Consider the following 20838-nt stretch of genomic DNA (forward strand, 5'->3'; position numbering starts at 1 on the left):
AGCACCCTTTTCCTGCTATACTCCAGAAATCTTTTTCAAAAGAGATGCAGATCTAAGAATTTATAAGAAGAATGGATAAATGAGTTTTGACTTTTGATACACCCAGTATCCACTTGGACTCAAAACAAATGTGGGGGAAAGGTGAGAAATAGCCAACAATGGTTGTGCCCACTTTCTATCTCACTATGAAGCTGAGAACGGAAAGGGAGCCCTTCATACTGCCCAGGAGTGCTCGGGGCATACAAAGCCCTTGGCTCTGAAAGCTCTGCTTATGAGTTGGTAGGAAAACATCAACTCCATCATCAGAATCTGCATTTTAAAGATCAGATGAGGCGCCTGGGTGTCTCAGTGGTTTAAGTATCCTACTTCAGCTCAGGTCATGATCTCGCGGTTCATGAGTTTGAGCTCCACATCTGTCTCTGTACTGACAGCTCAGAACCTGGAGCCTGCTTTGGATTCTGTGTCTTTCTCTCTCTCTGCTCGTCCCCTGCTCTTGCTCTGTCTATCTCTCTCTCAAAAGTAAATACACATTTAAAAAATTTAAAGAAAAAATAAAAAGCTGCTACCATTGGAAATATCTCTAATAGGTATGATTCCCACAGTCTTCCTTTTTATTTTCTCAGGTTAAATACTGGAGACATGATGACAAGGAAGAAAATGCTAGAAAAATACGAACAATTGGAAATCAGACATCAACAAAAATCACCAATTTAAAAGGCAGCGCGCTGTATCACTTAGCTGTCAAGGCATATAATACTGCAGGGACAGGCCCGTCCAGCGCAACGGTCAATGTGACAACCAGAAAGCCACGTAAGAACATTCTTGTTCAGAAATATTTTAGGGATTTCATCAGACATATCCCAAGTTCATTCCCCATCCCCACCTCCCAGTGATCATTTGCATACTAATTGGTATCATTATGTGTATTCAAATTTACCTTAGCATTTTAACTGAACCTTTCCGAATACCATGCAAAATTCATTGCTCCAGAGGACAGAAAGATAAATGTTTTTCTCTTCATTGGGAAGGGCTACTTCTTTTAGATATAAATGTTAGGCGACCAAGTGAATCTTTTTCCATTTGCAATGCTGTATCTCGTCAGATTTTAGTGACCTTGAAGACACATATTAGTGCAATAGCCCATTAAATTGCCTCCACTCTTGAATTCTAGTAAGGAGATATTCCTCAGAATCCATTGAGACTTAATAATCTGTGACTTCGTATATCTTAATTTTTTTATAGCACCAAGTCAACCCCCCGGAAACATCATATGGAATTCATCGGACTCCAAAATTATCCTGAATTGGGATCAAGTGAAGGCCCTAGATAATGAGTCGGAAGTAAAAGGATACAAAGTGGGTAATTTCTTTTTTGCAGAGGCTCCTAATCCTGCTGTTAGTGAGAACAGTCTCTTCACACAAAGTCATATGAACTATGTTCTCACTTTCCCTGATGATGCCTCACAGCCTCTCTAGGAATCTCTGTCCCCAGAGTGGTTTGCTCTGAGTTTTATAAATGGTCCGTGGCCACAGGCCAGAGTTAGAGATTGCCTAATCTGATTCTTTGGACTCAGGCAGAGTCTTTCAGAAATGGTTGAAGAAGCTATGGGTGTGTCTTCAAAAACTCAGGAAAAACCGCATCTGTAACATTTCTCCTGTCAGCTTTGTTTTGTTATTGTCCTGGTTGTCTTTTTTTTTTTTTTTTTTTTTTTTTTTTTTTTTTTTTTTAATCAACAGTATTATGAATGGTTAATCATTTTTGTTCCTGTTCCTATAATTAGGGAGATTTATAGAGAGAAAAAGAAACCAGGGAGTTTTTAGACAATTCATTTGCCTGCTCCCATAGTATTAGTCTGACTTTATTTAGCTAGAAAAGAAAGAGTGTTTAGCCTTGGTGCCACAATTAACAGGAATTGTTACTGTCTTGTTTTGTGTTACTTTTAAGCAATGTGTGGGGCAATGCAATGCAGGCCAGACAAAACTGGCGTGCAAGCTGTGGTGTGTGGCATTTTTGCAGGAAGTGTTGAGAGTAGCATAGAGGCAGTGCTGTCAGGAGCTCATGAAAGAACATGGGCCTGTTGGAAAGTAGTTGATCAAAGCACAGCTGGAATTAGGAGTGGATGTAGTTGGTGGTAGAACCTGGGGTAACATGAGTAGAGAAGAATTCAGGAAAATGCTCCCTGTCACGACTTCCTTTTCTTTCCTTCACGTGGCAGAGTGATTTGTGTTCTGCCAACAGAGCAACATTGCCTAGAAACTCATCTGCAGAACTTTTCCTGTGTCCTTTTATAAGAGCAAACTCTTCTGGAAGGGTCTTCTAGCATAAACTAGGAGGCCCACATTTTGGTCCTCTATTAACTATGTGACTCTAAATCACTTAACGTCTTAGGGCTGCATTTTCTCTTTTATTAAAGGAGAAATTTCCTAGTATCTTCATTTTTCTCTGAACTTTTACTCTAGACATTTCAGTTGGGCCATGAAAAAGGAAAGAAGATAGGCAGCTCTCTGGGAAGGAGTGTTCCAAGCACAATGAACAAGATGTGCAAAGGTCCTGAGGTGGGCACATGCCAACGTGATGCAATAGGAAATATTGGAGACTGTGATGAATTAGAGATTTTCTCATTGTCCAGAAGAGGCAGTGGATTCTGGGCTCTAGCCTATTATTACCAAACAGTGTGGCAATATCTTCTAATTTTTTAGTGGAACCCAAAATTGTTTCATGTATAATTTGGGGGGGGGGGTGGTAAATGTTGACATCTAACTCAAAATAAAATAAAACAGTAAGATGAAATAAACACTGTAAGAGCGAAACACTTAACATATGCAGGTCAAATGTGACCCATGGACTGTCAGTCTTCTACTAATGAACCCCCTTGTTTTGCATTCATGAAGACAGAGACCAGAGTGGGGATGCAATTTTCCCACACAGATGGTGGCCAAACTAGACTGAGTTAAGCATATAGGCTATTGACCCAGACCACCTACATTTGAATGCTAAATCTACCACTTACTGTTCATGGTACCCTGGGAAAATTGCATAATATCTTCAGGTCATTTTTGAAATCAGAGTAATAACAATGCCTATCTCAAGAGGTAACCGTGTTACTACTTACAACATACAGTGTTCTCTGGCCTCATTGAAGATGGCAGACAGATCCCTCCAAAGCCACAGTGAAGTTGCCCAGGGCCAGGTATCACATAACATGGTAGAAGGTGGTGACAGATCTCTCGTTGCTTATGAGGACATCTCCAGGCTCCAAGTATATGTCTGTGTCAGTGACGCGGGGAGAGGTTCTCTGCCAGATTCTATAGATTGTTTTGAATCGAAGCATAAGCCAAAAGAGCACAGTTAGGCGCTCTGATACCAATCACCGCCTCATCTTTCTCTCTGCTACAGTGGTCTCGAAAACCAGACCACTTGTGTGTGGTTGTAGCCAAAGAGTGGAAACAGCCATACAACATAAAAACACCTGAATGTCGTTTGTTGTAGTATACAGGGAAACGGTTTGGGACGTCTAGTGAAGAACAAGGAGCAGAGAAAATGCACTTTGAGGGATAGGGGAAGGATGTAGCTGAGAGTCGTATTGTTAGTCTTGATTATGAGAGCATCTCAGTGATTTAAAAATATCCATGGACCACAGCTGCAAGAACACAGGCACAGAACTGTGCACTAAGGCCATCCCTGAAGGGTCACTGAAGTCCAGGTCACAAGGCACACCTTTGGGAGGCGGTAATTTCACTTTCTTTTTGAGTACTGATGGTCTGGACACTTCATATATTGATCTACATTTAATAAGAAAATCAGAGACCCATTGGCTCCAGTTCAGTGGCTCCTACTGATTCTTGGGGAAAAACTCATCATCTTTGATAAATTAGGACACATCTCCACTTTGATGTTTCACCCAGACATTGAGAAATAGACTATAACTGAAATAATGTCAGGTTGTCTAATGTGATAAGAACAAAGTTTAAATTACTCTTACTTTTCACGTAAAAGAAGAACATAGAGTGTTGAAGCACAAAGTAAGCATTCAATAATGTTTGCTACTGTTATCATTACTCCCATGAATCCACTCTTTCTGCTTTTCTTCTGCCCTGGGTTATATGAAATGCAAGCACGGCCTTCAAGTCAATCAGCCGAACCAAGTGTTTGGTGTAAATAAAGGTTTTACAGGCTCTTATTTAGGTTCCAATGCAGTCCCTAATATTACAAGACTGATAAGCAGTGCTGATAGCAAGGCTGCTTTTTCCTGGAAGTGTTCCTTTTGGATTTATATTTGAAACCGGTTGAAGTCTCTGTGCTCTGGCAAGGACCAGAGGTAAATCAAAGAAGCAATTTATTCCTCAAAGCCAGATGTGCCCTTGCATCCCATCAGCCAGCCCGTGTTCCTGAAGGGCTGTGATGAGACGCTTTGACACTCCTGAATGTGCCTGAGGATTTATTTGAGCCTGATCATTAGCGAGGGGATGCTGAGTTTGATACAACTGATGTTCCGGAGAAGGAAGGGGACACTTATGAATCTTTCCACCTTAAGGAAATTGTGTTTTCCACCATGTATTAGAGAGATATAAATTAAGGTGATGAAATGCCAGGGAACAAATGGGATCTATACCATTTTAAGGGAATTTCATGAATTTTACTTGTGTTTGCTTTTTATTGCAGTAGTAGAGTGGCCTTATGTCCCTAACTTCAGCAGGTCAGAATTTTGAAATGTGAGCAAATGTTATGGTTCTCAAACTGTGGTTCCTGAACCAGACGCAGTGGCATTATTTGGGAAAATGCAGATTTTCAAGTCCAACGTCAGACCTACTAAATCATAAACTCTGGGGTGGGGTCTAGTGACCTGGGTTTTAACAAGCCCTCTAGGCAATTCTGATGCACACTCAGGCTTGAGGACCCCTGAGCGAATGCAAGATTTACAGCCACATTAACATCACATCAAACTCGTTTTAAGTACCGCAGCCTGGCCCCTACCTCTGTAGCATTACCTCTGGAGTGGAGCCATAGCAGGCTTCCTGGGCCTCCTCACCTCTGCCAATTTGAGCTGGATAACCTTCAGCGTGGGGACTGTCCTCTGCATTCATTGCAGGCTGTTTTGCAGCATCCCTGGGCTCCACCCAATAAACAGTAGCACCTGTTGTGACAACCACAGATGTCTGCAGACATCACCAAATGCCCCCTGGGGGAGAGGAGCAAACTTTTTCCTTCAACCCTCCCACCCTGTTGAGAACCCCTGAGCGTCAGTATTTCTCATGTTCCCCACGTGTTTCTACCACACAGCCAAGACTGAGGACCACTGATCTCACCCAACCCTATGTTTCTTAACTACCAGCAGAAACTGAAGGTACTGGATTGTAGTGATTTAAGAGTACGGGTTAGGAATTCTCACTAGCTCTGTGACATCTTCTGGCCTCAGGCTCCTCATCTTTGGCGAGGACTAATAATGCCTGTCTTGTCAGATTGCTGTGACAGTTAAACATGGTGATGTCAATAAGGGACCTAGGTCACAATAAACATCAGAAAGTATTATCGGCACAGTCTTTATATCCAAAACAGTAGATGCACTTGTCCAGGCTTTTAGATTTTGTTTCTGATCATAGCTGATGGCAGTCAGAGTAGGAAATACCAGGCAGGCAGGTGGATGTGTTTTCGGGAGACCTAGTTGGGTACCTTGTCAAATGAGCCACCAACCCAGACCCAGACCCAGGGGAGGCCAAGAAGGGAACCATGCATGAATAGGACCGGTGAAGCTATAGACACTTCTGGAGTGACAGTGACTGCCACATAATACTCTGTTTTCCACATAGCTCAAAAAGGGGTCTCAGTGCAAGGAAAAGGGGGTTCCCGCCCTTGCCTTTTGGAAATCTCTCCCTGTGCTGAAATGTGCTTTCTCCAAAGGATTCATGGTGATAATAACGTATGATGCCTTCCTTGTGCTTCTCACCTTGGCCACATGTGTTTTTTATCTCTTGTTCCCTTTAAGCCTTCATAAATACTATGTCTTACATGCTTCATTTGAGCCAAGTCCTTCACTTACAGTCAGTCCTTTTGCAACCTTGAAAACACCCCAGAAAGGTGGGTGTCATTGTTTCCGTTTTACAGATGAGGAAAATGAAGCCCAGAGAGGTAGTGAGGACTTTGGTGCTCTTTCTAGTGGCCAAGTTGATTCCGACGCCAGAGCCCCTCATGTATAACTGAGCTCTGTACATCCTCCAAGAGGTATTCATCTTCCAGGTGTATTATCTGAGCCTTCCAGAGGTTATGTGAGGCCACATGGCGTGGTGGGTGACTCATGCTAACCCCATCCCCATGCTGCAGTGTCCTGTAAACTCTTTCCTCATCATGAAATGGTGGCTGCAGACGTGCCCCTGGGTATAAATGAGCCTCCCAAGTGCGTGCGGGCAGTCTGACAACCTCCGTGTTCCCACATTTCGCTGGTGCCCAGAGGTGAGAACGAATGAATGCTCCATCTTTGGGGCTTTTGTGAGGACAGCAGGTGACACCTGTTCTTTCTGCATTGGCAGGTCTTGTACAGATGGAACAGACAAAGCAGCACATCTGTCATTGAGACAAATAAAACATCAGTGGAGCTCTCTTTGCCTTTTGATGAAGATTATATAATAGAAATTAAGCCATTCAGTGATGGAGGAGATGGCAGCCCCAGTGAACAAATTCGAATTCCAAAGATATCAAGTAAGAGTGTGTTTTTCCTCCCTTGCCCCTCCCTGCTGTAGCTCCTAAGCCTTGCGAATGAGTCCGGGCTCAGACAAAGTGAAGCCCACAAAGAAAGTCTTCTCCAAAAATGGGCAGTGCCATCCCCTTCCACCAGACAAGTGATGTTCACTGATCACAGGCGGTTTCACACAAAAAGACGATGTGACCAGTTTTGACTGATTTTATCAGTTGCCAATCAAAAAATCAGATTAAAGCAGCCCCAAATCCATCACACAGGTTTTCCCTTGTGGACCTGTGTGGTGTGCATCTACAACAACAGCGAAATGGCAGCTTAGAAAGTTAAAAGCATGAGTCACTCAGGAGGAATAAACAAAGGGGTTTTTAAAGTGCTGTAGCAATTTGTCTTTAGCAGAACCATGTAACTCAATGTCTGTGGCTGAAAATCTTTTGAACTGGGCACTATTTTGAATGTGTGTATATAACGTGTACATAAACACGCGTGTCCATGTATAGCGAAGATTATCTCTGTTGACAAAGATTGTTGAATAATATGTAAGAATGTTCTTTTTTGAGCAAATATATTCAATCCTGTTTTTTAAGCACTATGTTTGCAGATATCTCAGCAGCCTATTATTTTTTATTGTTGTATGATTTCACTTATTAAAAAAAAATAGAAAAGGCAAATCCATAGACACAGAAGTCAGATTAGTGACTGGTAGAGGCTGGCCAGTGGTGTGAATTGCAGCTTAATGGGTACTGGGTTTCCACTTGGGGTGATGAAAAAGTCCTTGACCTAGATAGTGGTGCTGGTTGAACAACATTGGGGTATACTTCGTGCCCCTGACTCGTTCACTGTAAAATAGTTACAGCGGTAACTTTTATAACACATATGTTTTACCACAATAAAAAAAATTGCAGTTAGAAGTCTTTGTGTAGATTTTCATTGGCTTTTGGATTTAACTGCCTGGAGATAAGGGGTTCAGTGTAGGCTGGAAATATAAATTTTCAAGCCATCAGTGGCAACATAATATTTTAAATCATGGACAAAATTCTCAACATAGCGTCCTGAGTTTCAGCCCCTCTGCTAGGTATCCATCACATTATTTTTCAGATGAGGAAAGGGTCTAGTGTGTGTTGCTGATAGCAACTTATAGGAAGGCACTCACTAAGCAATTTTCACTGCATCTATAAAATTTGGATGCTTCCCATCAGAAAAGAAAATGTTCATTGGTCATTTAACCCTTCTCCTGAATAAGCATTTGCTAACATGGACAAATACAACAAGACTTCATAGGGACCCTGAAGCTGTTTCAAGCTATGCTCCAACTCAGGATGATTTGCCAATTTCCAGATAAAGTTTATGTTTACTGCACCCTTTTTTCAGGTGGACACTAAAGGCGTTTTTATCTTAAAAAAAACAAAAACAAAAAACCTGGGGAGAACTGGATTCTATATCTCACTAAAGCAAGGGCTCTAAATTCTGTTGAAAGGAACCAAATTTGTGGAACCTGAGATGTGGAAGTAATCACCAGGCCACGAAAACCTGAGATTGGGGTTTGTTTGGGGGTCACTTCATCTCACTTTGTTAAAATCTCACTTCATACTTTCTTATCATTATAAGGATTGTCATTGTTGTTCTGTTGCTGTTTAGACCAGTGATTCTTGGTTTAATTCATTACAAAAACGTATCTTAAGCAATTATATTGATATAATTGATATTAGATAATAAGGATGTGACTGTGAAAAAAAAAACAAAAACAAGTTCTCTTCCTCAAAAGATTGTCCATTTTGTTGGTCAAAGACCTTACAATTTTGGAGGAGCCTCAAACAACAGCTGGTAGCCTGTAACTATGAAAACTGGAAGACCTGTAAGAAAAGGTTTTATGTAAAAGGATTGAGATTATTCTGGGGGAAAGGGGGGTATATTTAGACCGATGTGGATTTGAATCCCAATTCAGCTATTTACTAACTCACTGATCTTAGACAAGTTTTCTTACTTCTCTGGATCCTAATTTCCTCATCTGTGAAAGAGTGTCACAATACCAGATGTGCTTAAGGTTTTTGTAGGAATTAAGTGTCACAGTGCCCTGTGCCCAGCACAAAGGTAGAATTCAAAAGGGAGTAGCAATTTTTATTTTGCTGCATCACTGATGTAATAGTTATTAGTAATATTGAAGTTTCTTCTTACGTTAGATGTGGACATCCTCATGAAATGCTTTCACAGAGGTCCAGAGATGTCCCATAAGGTGATCTTAGGTTCCTAGGTAGGTAGTCATAGAACTGACGTTAGAAAGTCATTAAGTGGGGCACCTGGGTGTCTCAGTCGGTTAAACATCCTACTCTTGGTTTCTGCTCTGGTCATGATCTCACACTTCATGAGTTCAAGCCCTACATCGGGTTCTGCGCTCACAGCACAGAGCCTGCTTGGAATTCTCTCTCTCTCCCTCTCTCTCTCTCTCTCTCTCTCAATCTCTCTCTCTCTCTCTCTCTCTCCCTGTCTCTCTGCCCTTCCCATACTCTCTCTCCTTCCCACTCTCTCTCAAAATAAATAAACTTAAAAAAAAAACTAAAATAAAATAAAAAATAAAAAGTCACTAGGAAATTGTTATTTCTGGTAGAATCTAGCCATTTCTACTGTTTCGAAAAGTGCTGTGGCCTTGCTTTCCATTGTATCCCGGGCAAGGCGATACTGAATGAAATTATTCTGTCTTTCCAGATGCCTATGCAAGAGGAGCCGGGCCTTCTACTTCGAATGCATGCACACTGTCAGCCATCAGTACGATCGTGATTTCCCTCACAGCTAGGTCCAGTTTATGACAAAAGTTATCTAAAGGACTTGCTATTTATAATATAAGCAACATTTAGCTAGTTGTTTTGAAGACACCCAGTACTAAGTAATATTGTTGTTCAAGTACATCTTATTACTGGAAAAAAAAATGTTTTTTGCTTCTTTAGGAATGGCATTATACAGTACTTCCTCAAAGCAAACCTAGCTTTGTCTGAAGTTTCTTTGGAAACTCTGCAATGCACTGAAGACATCTGTAATATGATGTTACCAAAGCAGTTTACATATGTCCTTATATGCATATTTTTTATTATATATTTAGTGTTTTATAGAATTTTTTAAAGTTAACATGAAATGTAGATATTAATTTTTTCCTCTGCTGTAAAATGCTATGGGCAACACAATCATACAATTATTATTTGAAAATATTTCCTTTAAAGAAAAAGTTTGAAACTCATATTGATAAATAAATTATAAACTGTACAGTTTTACAAGGATTCAGTGGCAGAACAGCTGAAGATTTGGTCTGGAACTTAAGGCTGCGATGTGTAAATGACTCTTTGGATAGTTAACGCATTGAATCAAGTCCTTTTTGACATGTACAATATGTTTTCCCACCCTCTTGTGAATTTTGTTGTTCAACACAACTTGAGATGGTTTCAGGAATGGTTGTGAACTAGAAACCTAAACTAACTGCCCAAGAGGTACCTTGTGCAATATTCCCATCCCTGAATTTAGCATTGTACAGTAAGACTTTCTTTTCACTCAGCTAAGTTAGCATTGTGTCTGTAGTAGCATTATCTTAGGCATTAAATTTGAAGTTACCTATCCAGTAGTAACATAGACCAAAAGTTACTATAGTCAACCAACTCTTTCAAAGGATAAAAGATAATTTTACTATCTTTAACTGTATCTGTCTTGAATGTACATTTTTTAAAAAGGTAATTCTCTGTTGTTGGATTCATAATTTCTTTATATATATGTATCTCTTTAATAATAGAGCCCTTCTTTTGAATCAAAATCATGTATGGAGTTTGGCACATTTCTCCTATTTCAGCAGATAGTTGCTGCGAAGAAATTTTTCACGACACTACAAAAGATCTTTAGTATAACTGTATGTTATCTTGATGATTATCCTGTTTTGCAGTAAGTAGCTTAGTTGCTTTATAAGCTTTACCTTCTAAGTCATAAAATCACATATTGGAAAATTACAGTATAAAAAACCACCTATTCTTATGAAAAGAATTATTTGTTATAATGGGGGAGGTTTTGTAAGCAGCTGACACTTGTGGAACAGTGCATATAAAAGGCAATGAAATTTTCTATAAAAATTTTCACATGTGAACACTCTGCCACCTTTTATTCTTTCTCAGAGAGCTCAAATTTGCCTGTAATTTGTCATTTTTTGCTTACAAATAATATAAGTTAACTTTTCAACCTTCTAACTCTATTTATCCAACAAGGTCCTGTCCTAATCAGGATTCCACTTGTGTAAAAAATAGGGTGGTAACCAGAAAAAAAAAAAATTATTGTCAGTATTTCAAGCTGTGTTCCTTTCTTAGTTTGATATGGTTACTTCTATGTTAAAATAAAACAAAACTTAAAATCACACACACAAAAAAATCAACAAAACAATAAAATGAATGAAAAAAAAATGATACCCCAGGTAGTTCCCGACCCCAGTGTAAATGATATTTACCAGTGATCTAGCATATGTAATCTTTTTTTAAAGGTATTGTTAATAAATATTCTGTCATTTGTAAAGATACTTGTCTTTTGGGAGCATTTTTCCTGCCTGCCTGTCAGGGAATTTGTTAGCTCACCCTTGTGCTAGTCATAATTTGACATGTCAGAGGGACTCCAAAGTCTCTGGCCATGACCCAAAGCTAGGTGACTCAGAGTATCCCTTTGGAATTGACAACCCCGAAGACACCATTTCAAATCCTCTTTGCAAGCAGAGAGGGTCAGAATCCACAAATAAATGTCCTGAAGATCAAACTTGAATATTTCCTCTTGATTACCTAAGTCTTTTGCATATTTAACCTATGGATATCTGTTGTTTTAAGCTTTCCTCAACCCCATAGCCAAAAGGATAAAATCTAAACTTGATCGTTTAAGGCCCTTAATCTAATAACAACTTAACTTTGTACCCAGCTACACTGAGCCCTCACTGGCCCCTGAACACTGCTTGCTTTTGGTCTCACCTCTGTGCCTTTTGATGTATGGCTGACCCCTCCTGACATGCCCTCCCCACCCTTATTTCTCACCCAATTCCTGACTGTCCTAGGGTAGCTCCAGCCCCAGGCGTCTGCGAAGTCTTCCCACACCTCAGCCCTTTAGGATGTCCTTCCTCTGGGTTAGCTACAATCCCTGTCAATACCACTCATTTAGTAATTAATCAGGTACTACTTTTGGAAATCTCTTGTACTGTTATCTTGCATTTTAAGTTAACTCCTGTATTGTTATTTAATTTTCCTTGTACTTATGCCTTGTCTTCCCAGCTAGATTGTAAGCTCCTTGAGGGCAGGGACTTTGGTCTTATCTTCCATGTACTCTCCATAGTGCCTAGCACAGTGCCTTGCAATAAATAATCATTGATTAATTGAAGGGGTCTTTGAAGTAGCATTTTGCATCAGTTGCCTGCCTATGTACCCTAGTGACCCAAACAGAGAAGACCGTGTCACTATTTTTGTTAGGTGGTGAAAAGCATTAGAAGGCCTGGCTTCAAACTTTATGCTTTGAAAAAGTCCTGTTATGTCTCCGTTTCGTCCTCTGGTAAATGAGGACCTGGATTAGCTGAATCCACCTGAGCTGAAGGTATTTTAGAAAGTGCTTCATAGACACCTTCACCCACACGTGTCTGATTTCTTTGGCTTCTGTGTTTGTTGTTGCAGGTTGGGTTCACTGTTTGCAAGCAACAGAAAACCACTCTGGCTAAATTGAACAAACAAAAAGGAATGACACTGATTAGGTCACATGAGCCAAGAAAAGGCTGAATGACCAAGCCTTGATGAGAATAAGAACCAGGCTATGCTAAGAACCAGACCACAGCAACTCTGAAAAGTCTATTCCAAGTGTTTTTTGGGAATAAATTGGATTTGTTTATGAGTTTGATACTACTCTGTTCTATATGCAAATTCCTAGAAGAGTCTGATCTGTCTATTTTGTGTCCCATAGCACCTTGATCACACCAAACCTGCACTCATAGCAAAGTAATAGCTTACTAAAGAAAAATTGAGATGATGTTTCCACAAGATGGGATGATAGATACTGGGAAGATCTAAGCAACACACTTTCTATGCTTAGCTATCCGAGGGGACTTCCCTGGACCCTAGTCCCAAATAATATTCTCAGATGGAGTGTATTACTACTTGAGACAGTGACTCTGAAGCAAGAGCACTAGAAGGGGCCTATTTGCTTTGGTTGTTTAACCTTTTCAAGTGCTTACTTTTACCCTTACTCTTACCTTCTTTTTGTGTGTGCAATCTACCTGTGATTTAACTGTGTAAAAGAAAACTCTCTGTCCAGATAATTGGGTTCTCTCAATGTTCCTGAATTTTTATAGAGCTCCCACACCCTATGTACAAAACAGCATCTTTGCATGGAGGCAGAAGACATGAATGATAAATTTCATTTCTCAGGTGAGCTCAGAATTCTTTCAGCCTGTGGGATGGGGGCTACTATAAGCTTTCTATCTGAAGATAGAATGACTGAGTTTTTCCTACCATCAGATTTTTGGTTATTTACATCCGAGAAGCAATGTTCAATCCTGATTAAACTTTTCCAGGTCTTTCTCACCACCCTGACCTTGTTGCAAAGTATGCTCAAAGAACATTGAATGTTGAGTGTTGAATTATAAAAAGTACATAAATAGTACATAATTACCTACGAAAATGTCATGTAATTTTTAAAGTAATTTAATGTAATGCAATCAACCACCAGGTGATTTTTGTGCACTGTATTGGATTATCCATGCCACTATTCTCCTCCATTAACCCAGATAATCAAGAATTGACTGTATTTTCCTGTTGTTACAACTAAAACAGTTCTCTATCCAACCACGGTGATTGGAGGAGCAAGCCTTTTCAAATCAAAGACTTATAGTCAATTTCTAGGCACACCCAAAATCACTCCATCACAAAATGAAAGACACCGGGCCTGACACAGGCAGCTTAATACAGTATATAAGAATACAGATTCTGGAGTCTGACCTCCTGGAATGCATTCTGACAATTGCTATTTATCATATAGGATAAGGTTTGTAAAGTCCTAAATGCACAGCTCTCTAAACATTAGCAACTATGTTATAGATCAGTTATTGTTCATTTTCTCAAGTGACTAAGATAGTCATAAAAACCAGACAAAAAATATACAGGCTTCCCATAGAGAAAATGTGTTGAGCTCAACATACATGTCCATTATCATCTTGTATTTAAATATTTTCACATCTTGGGGAGCCTGGGTGGCTCAGTTGGTTAAGCATCCAACTTGAGCTCAGGTCATGATCTCACGGTTTGTGAGTTCAAGCCCCGTATCGGGCTCTGTGCTGACAGCTCAGAGCCTGGAGCCTGCTTCAGATTCTGTGTGTGTGTGTGTGTGTGTGTGTCTCTCTCTGCCTCTCCCCCACTCATTCTGTCTCTATCTCTCATAAATAAATAAACTTAAAAAAAATTTTTCAGCATTTTCATGCCTTAAAAATATAAATATTTAAGTATTTAAATAATACAATTAATAAAATTAAGGTATTTAATAATATTGATATTTATAAAACAAGTTCGGCAGTAGGGTCCTCACTGAGATGCCAGCTTTTCCACAAATCCTTCCTCAGTTTCTCCATCTGGTATGGACCTCTTGTTTCTCTGACTTCCAGGGGGTATCATCAGTACCCTCACGTATCTATCATCCCATTAGCTGGTCATTAAATCACTTGCTTCTTCTTCCCACCAGACAGACCATTTTAGGATTAGAGTCTGGTTGTAATTCTTGAGTGGACTTCCCAAGCACCAGGCCCATATCCCACCATCTCTATCACTAACAAAGCTAGAGGGAGGAGAGTCTCTGACATCACTTCCGATGATTTGCTCAGCCCCTGCCCTCCTGCCAGGGTGTGAATGGAGGCCCCTTTCCCCCCTGTGCTAAATGAGCCCTGCAGATCAAACATTCCAATTCCACGACTCCAGTGTAGACTGCAGTACTCACCAGAGATCACAATTTAAACAAACTCCTCCTCTGTCCTTTATCACCAACAGTCATGGTCAGTTGTAGATTAGTAGTGCTCTAGCAATATAGAACACACGGAGAGAAAGCTGGGGTTTTTTGTTTGTTTGTTTGTTTGTTTGTTTTTTAAGTCAACTGTATAATAGATCTGAGTGTCTGGAATCTTCAAGGCTGAGGTCACTTAATGTGATAGTCCAGTAGCTGTAAATGGGTCTTTGGCTACATCTTTTTACCAATTGTTACAAACAGCACAAACTGTACCAGGAAATGTGTATGTCCTAGGATTTTAACTAACAAAGAATGATAGTTTAATTTGTTTTTATAGTTTTGGAAGTGCTCTTCACACTAAGAAGCGGGAGATGCCGGTTTTATTCCTTATTCATTTATGAAATGGAGGTAAGGAGATGGTACTACCAGCCCAAAGTGACAGAGATGATTAGAAACTCAGGACTAGAATTTAGAACTGTTAATTCAGTTCATCTCGGCACCTAGAAATTAGCCTGTAATGAGAGAATGAACAAGAGAGAGTTTAAGTTCAACTAGAAACCAGTCAGGACACTGAGTAGGCAAGAGGAACATGGTGAGGTCCAAGCCGGGCACATCCAAGGCTGAGACGTGGGAAGTGAACAAGTCGTGACTCAGGGCACAGCCATTTGGAGGAGCAGGTCCCTGAAGTGGTTTCGGTCGGTCATTCAGCAAGGGACTAGCAGTCCCCTTCTGGGTTCTAGGCACAAGGGAGTGCTGTGGCAGTCAGAAAGTGAGACCCCTTGAGAGCCACAGAATGAAGGAGAGGAAGACACCCGAGGCCATTGTGAAGTCGCCTGATTTGGAGTCAGACTGTGGGTGGGGAAGCTAAGGGACCAGTACTGGCATTTTGTCACAGTGTGGAAAAACAATGATAATAATAGCTGACAACAATAATACTTCTGGTATGTACCTGTCTCTGTGCAAATCGACCTGCTGGTTTATTCTTCATATTTATTCTTCATATTTATTCTATTTATTCTTCATATTAGACACATGGGGAACAAAGACTAAGAGGTTTAGAGGTGTTTCCCAGGTCACAAAGCTAATAGAGATGCCAGGAATTCAGATGCTGGTTGGTTGACTCCAAAATGTTAGGTACATAGGTAGGTTGATAGGTAGGTACATGGATGGATAGATATTGGTTCCTCTACGGCAATAAGAAGGAAGTAAAGTGGTGAGCTTCCCAGGAGGTTGTACATGGGCTGTTAAAAAGTGATCAGGGGGTCTGAGCCAAGATCCCAGGTATAAGATTCCCTCAGAGAAATGTCATATAGCTCAGCTGTGATTTTTCTGCTCCAAAGTGGTCAGCTTGGCTATTTTTTTAAGTGTTTATTTATTTTTGAGAGAGAGACAGACAGACAGAGAACAAACAGAGAAGGGGCAGAGAGAGAGAGACAGAATCTGAAGTGGGCTCCAGGCTCCAAGCTGACAGCACAGAGCCTGACGTGGGGCTCGAACTCACCAACTGCGAGATCATGACCGGAGTCGAATCAGACGCTTAACTGAGCCTCCCAGGTGCCCCAAACTTGGCTATTTTTCTTTACTGCAAAGGGTGTTTTTTGCTCGTTCGTTGTACTGGAATTTCAAGTGTCCTCAGAGCCATTTTTCAAATAGCTGTCCTGCAAGTTCATAGTTGCCAGATAAAATACAGAAATCCAAGTTAAACTTGAATTTCAGATAAAAAATTAATAGTTGTATAGTGTAAGTATGCCCCATGCAAAATTTATCTTAAATTCAAATTTAACTGGGCTTCATCTATTTTTATTTGCTACGTCTGGCAATCTCATGCAGGGAGGAGGATTCATCCTCATTGAGGTAATTAATTTCTAATGAAAAATTCCAGGATCTGGGGCGCCTGGGTGGCTCAGTCGGTTAAGCGTCCGACTTCGGCTCAGGTCATGATCTTATGGTCCGTGAGTTCGAGCCCCGCGTCGGGCTCTGTGCTGACCGCTCGGAGCCTGGAGCCTGTTTCAGATTCTGTGTCTCCCTCTCTCTGACCCTCCCCCATTCATGCTCTGTCTCCCTCTGTCTCAAAAATAAATAAACGTTAAAAAAAATTTTTTTTAAAAGAAAAATTCCAGGATCTGACTGTTGCGTTATCAGGTCTCTCAAGGTCCATGGTTCTGAAGTGTGCAGGCAGGGGAATTCCCGAAATGTTTCAAAGGGGTATAAAAATGGGCTTGTCGCCTAGAACACAACCATAGCACAACTTGGGAAAAAGTTATGTGGTTGATGTACCACTTATCACTCTTTAGAACCAAATATCTGAGACCAAATAACCGAGAGTTTGAATTGGCCCAGTTGCTCGTCTTTTATCTGTCAACAATTAAGATGTCGATTGCTTTCTGTGTGTTCAACACTTTTCTGGGCACAGGAAATCCACAGAAAATCAGATTAAGTCTTTCCTCTTCATGATTCATTGGAGGTGATTAAAACACACACTTATTTGAAAATGGTATGAAACATATAAATAGATAAAAGTGTGAACAGAATTCTGGACCAAGTTTCTTGCAAAACCAACTTGTAACAAGGTTAAGTTCAAACACAACAAATTTTTTCACCACCACCTCCCCTCCCCACCATAGAATGAGTTTTATGTGATTAAACATATTTCTCAAATCGATTGCTTTGCTTTAAAATTAAAAAAAAAAAAACACAAGAAAAAGAAAAAAAGAGCACACTCAAATGTAGCATTTTGGATCCATTAAGCTATGTACAGATAAATATTGGCCCACAGTCCAAACCTGGCTCATTGCCTGGTTTTTGTAAATAAAGATTTATTGGAACACAGCCACTCTCATTTATATACTGTCTGTGGTTGCTTTTGTGCTATAATGGCAGAACTGAGTGGTTGCAGCAGAGAACAGATGGCTCTCACAGCTGAAAATATTTACTATATAGATCTTTAAGAAGAAGCTTGCTGACCTTTGAACTATGACGGGGATACTTTATTGTTGATTTCTTTCCAGCAATTGCCCCACCCCCTAGGTTTATATCTTCTTTCAGTTTGTCACTGACATCTACAGATCGTTGTTTTTAATTTTAATGAATGAAACTAATCTAATAACACACCTTCATGGTGAAAAGAATCCGCTAGAATTTTAAAACAATACTCATGGGCCACGTGGGCTAGTTTTGTTGCACCTGCCACCCATTTATCGAGGGTAGTGGTACCGGCTACGAGTAGTAGTACAAATGGGTAGTACTGGCTGATGGAATTTCAGCAGGAGCTCTGCAGAGCCCAAGAGACATCCAGCTGGTGAGGTAGAGAGAGGCATTTCTGGAGCAAAAGCCACACCAACCGTGAGTTCTTACTATTTCATTATTAAGCTTTGGTGATAATGTAATTTCTGGCTGTCACCATACAGCTTTAATAAGTGACTCTACCCATTACAGCTCAATGCTCTAGAGCTAAATTGAATATACATAGTTTTCTGTTCTGATACACTTTTAAGAAATGCCCTTTGTTTTTCATTGTTCAGCTAAATTCAGCCAATTCCAACTCAGTGGTTAAGTACACGGTCAAGACATTGTCCTTGACCTCAGCGTGTTTCCACTTTAAATGAGACAAAAAAATTTCTTTTAAATAATACAGTAAACTGTAAAATAGAATCAACCAGAAGTTCCCTGGGGAATACAGAGATTTCCTGGTGGCACAGGACTGAGACTTAGAAGATAACTGTTAAGGGGTGCCTGGCTGGCTCAGTCAGTGGAGCACACAGCTCTTGATCTCGGGGTTGTGAGAGTTCAAGCCCCTGTTGGGTGTGGAGATTACTTAAAAATGAAATCTTTTAAAAAAAAAAAAAAGCATCATCCGATGAAGAAAAAGATTGAAAAGGCTTTTTTTTCCACAAGAGAAAGCTTACACAGAGGGATGGAGGGAAGAGAGAGCATGGTGTTTGTTATGGAGGGCACTCCTTGGGGTTGTGACTGGGGAGCTAGTAAGGAGCTGAGCCCCCTGGGACTCAGCGTTGAAAGGAGCTTTAACTTGAAGGTGATGGAATTATCCGAGGACTTGGGACGGGGGTGAGGTAAGCAGATGTGCCTTTTATATAGGTTTTTCTAAGAAAGGCAGTCCTGGAGGCCAGGATTTTAGTTGCATTGTAATGGTCCTAGCTGAGAGAAGATAAAGACAATGTTGAGTACAAAGAACAAGAATATTTGGGGGGGGGGATGAGAAAGGTAGTCCTGTTCAATTTGTGGACTTACACAAATTCACTGTTATCTGTGTTACACAGTTCTCATTCTGAAGTGAATTTACATTCTCATATATTACCTAAAACAGAAGAATACTGGAAAAAATATGATTGTCTTCTGGTTCAGTATAATATTCTTTAAAAAATGGCTTTCAAAAAGTTTGTATCCTGGAACTTTATTTGCAGGGTGTGGAAGCAGGAATAATGACACAGTCACTGTCACAAAGATCCTTGGGTTAACATGAAGTCCTGTTGTCATTAGGATTTTCACCTTACCTCATGCCACCAAAGATTGTTTTCAGTTCTCTGTTCTCGCTTCTAGACACCTACTTTTTCTTTAACAGATTAACACCTAAGGTTTATTAATTCCACCAACAGATGGTCCTGACACATACAAGTCTCACCATGAAAACGTTTGGATTTTTAATCAGGATGTTCTTTGCCCATGTGGAATTCTTGCCCAGGCTGCATAAATATCTTGAGGCCTTGAAGCATTTCAATAAGCCTCAGATGGTTGTGCTGTTGGTGCACTGAACTTCCCCTCCAGACTTCCCAGCACTTTCCCTATGCTGCACTCAAAGATTTCCAACTGCCAAAGAAAGACATTGGACTAAAATCCTTCCTGGAAAGGATGTCTTAGAGGAGCAGCGTTTGTTCTGAGCATGTGACTAAAGGTTTTTTAGAAGACAGCTGGCCCTCTATCCTGTCCTGGTGGGAGATGGAAAGAGCTGGATGCCAATGTCTAATCAACCTGTTGACGAGGGTATTTACTGTTAAGAGAACGTTCACACTCTGATCTGTCTTGACAAGGCTAGTGAAAACTGTACAGAGCACTCAAAACAGGCCACATCCAAAGCCTAACTTCTTTTACATGGCTCTTGATATGTCACAACTTAGACACATCAGCAAAGAGGAACCTAGGCTACACCAGCCAGATGATCAGGCACAAGTGTCTCCTGGTTATTTCCAATCATGTTCTCATTAGACACCCATCTTCCTCTCCATGATATTCTAGGCCTTGGTGATCTCTGCCAAATATCACTCAGTTCCGACTATGTGCAAGGAACTGTGCCAGGGTTGAAAGAGGGTTTAAGAGGGTCCAATACACCTAGACACTGCACATAAAATAAGTTGCACATGAGCCCCCATCCTCCTGAAGCACACAGTCTAGTGGGGAGACATCCAAACTGTGAATCGTATCAAGTACAGTGTAATAGCTCCAGCAGAGGGGCAAAAGCCCAGAATGAAAACCCAAGGGCAGGATCAACAAAAGTCTATTTTTGAAGGCTTCACGGAGAAGGAAACATGGGATATGGGTTTCTAAAACATGGGTAGGAGTTCGTAAGCTGAGCAGTGAGAAAGAGGAAGGTCATAGTCCACCGTGGTCTACACTTTGTTGCCCTTGAAAGATACCAAGAGTCAGATGGTGGTACTGGCTCAGTACCTCGGTGATGGCTGGCCACTAAGGTCAAAGGAGGCATCTCTGAAGTGAGCACCACACCCAACAATGAAGAACCTGCCAAACTGGGGACAGCGTCCTTCTTCTCTTCCAGCCTCGTAGCAGAGGCAGTGGGCATAACCCTAGGTTTCCAGGCTCTAGTTTGAAAGAGATCAGAGAAGGAGCATTAAGCCCAAAAGGGGGCAATTTGGGGCAGGACTTTTCCATCACTTACTCCTTCAACGGTTGGTTTTCAAATTTTGGTATTCATCAGAAATACCCAGTGCTACTGTTTGTGATGTGTGGCCAGGAAACAAGCATCAGCATCACCTGGAAACTTTCTAAACATTAAAAAAAAAATTTTTTTTAACATTTATTTATTGAGAGAGAGAGAGAGACAGAGCATGAGCATGGGAGAGGCAGAGAGGAGGAGACACAGAATCTGAAGCAGGCTCCAGGCTGTCAGCACAGAGCCTGGACGCAGGGCTCAAACTCACAAA

General features: G+C 40.7%; 1 protein-coding gene across 8 annotated transcripts in view; it reads left to right on the forward strand.

Moving 5' to 3' along the window:
• Positions 1 to 12067, forward strand: part of CNTN4 (contactin 4) — a 901803-nt gene extending 889736 nt beyond the window's left edge. For 7 of the 8 annotated variants that reach the window (XM_045493588.1, XM_045493585.1, XM_045493584.1 and 4 more), the window contains 4 exons: positions 624 to 810; positions 1243 to 1355; positions 6525 to 6693; positions 9392 to 12067. In XM_045493588.1, coding sequence (XP_045349544.1) covers positions 624 to 810; positions 1243 to 1355; positions 6525 to 6693; positions 9392 to 9492 — 570 coding nt within the window. In that variant the 3' untranslated portion in view covers positions 9493 to 12067. The remainder of the gene's footprint in view (positions 1 to 623; positions 811 to 1242; positions 1356 to 6524; positions 6694 to 9391) is intronic. The other variant, XM_045493589.1, reaches the window with a different exon arrangement.
• The last annotated feature ends 8771 nt before the right edge of the window (positions 12068 to 20838 follow it).

This window comes from Leopardus geoffroyi, chromosome A2 (assembly GCF_018350155.1).
Source record: "Leopardus geoffroyi isolate Oge1 chromosome A2, O.geoffroyi_Oge1_pat1.0, whole genome shotgun sequence".
Taxonomy (NCBI): Eukaryota; Metazoa; Chordata; class Mammalia; order Carnivora; family Felidae; genus Leopardus; species Leopardus geoffroyi.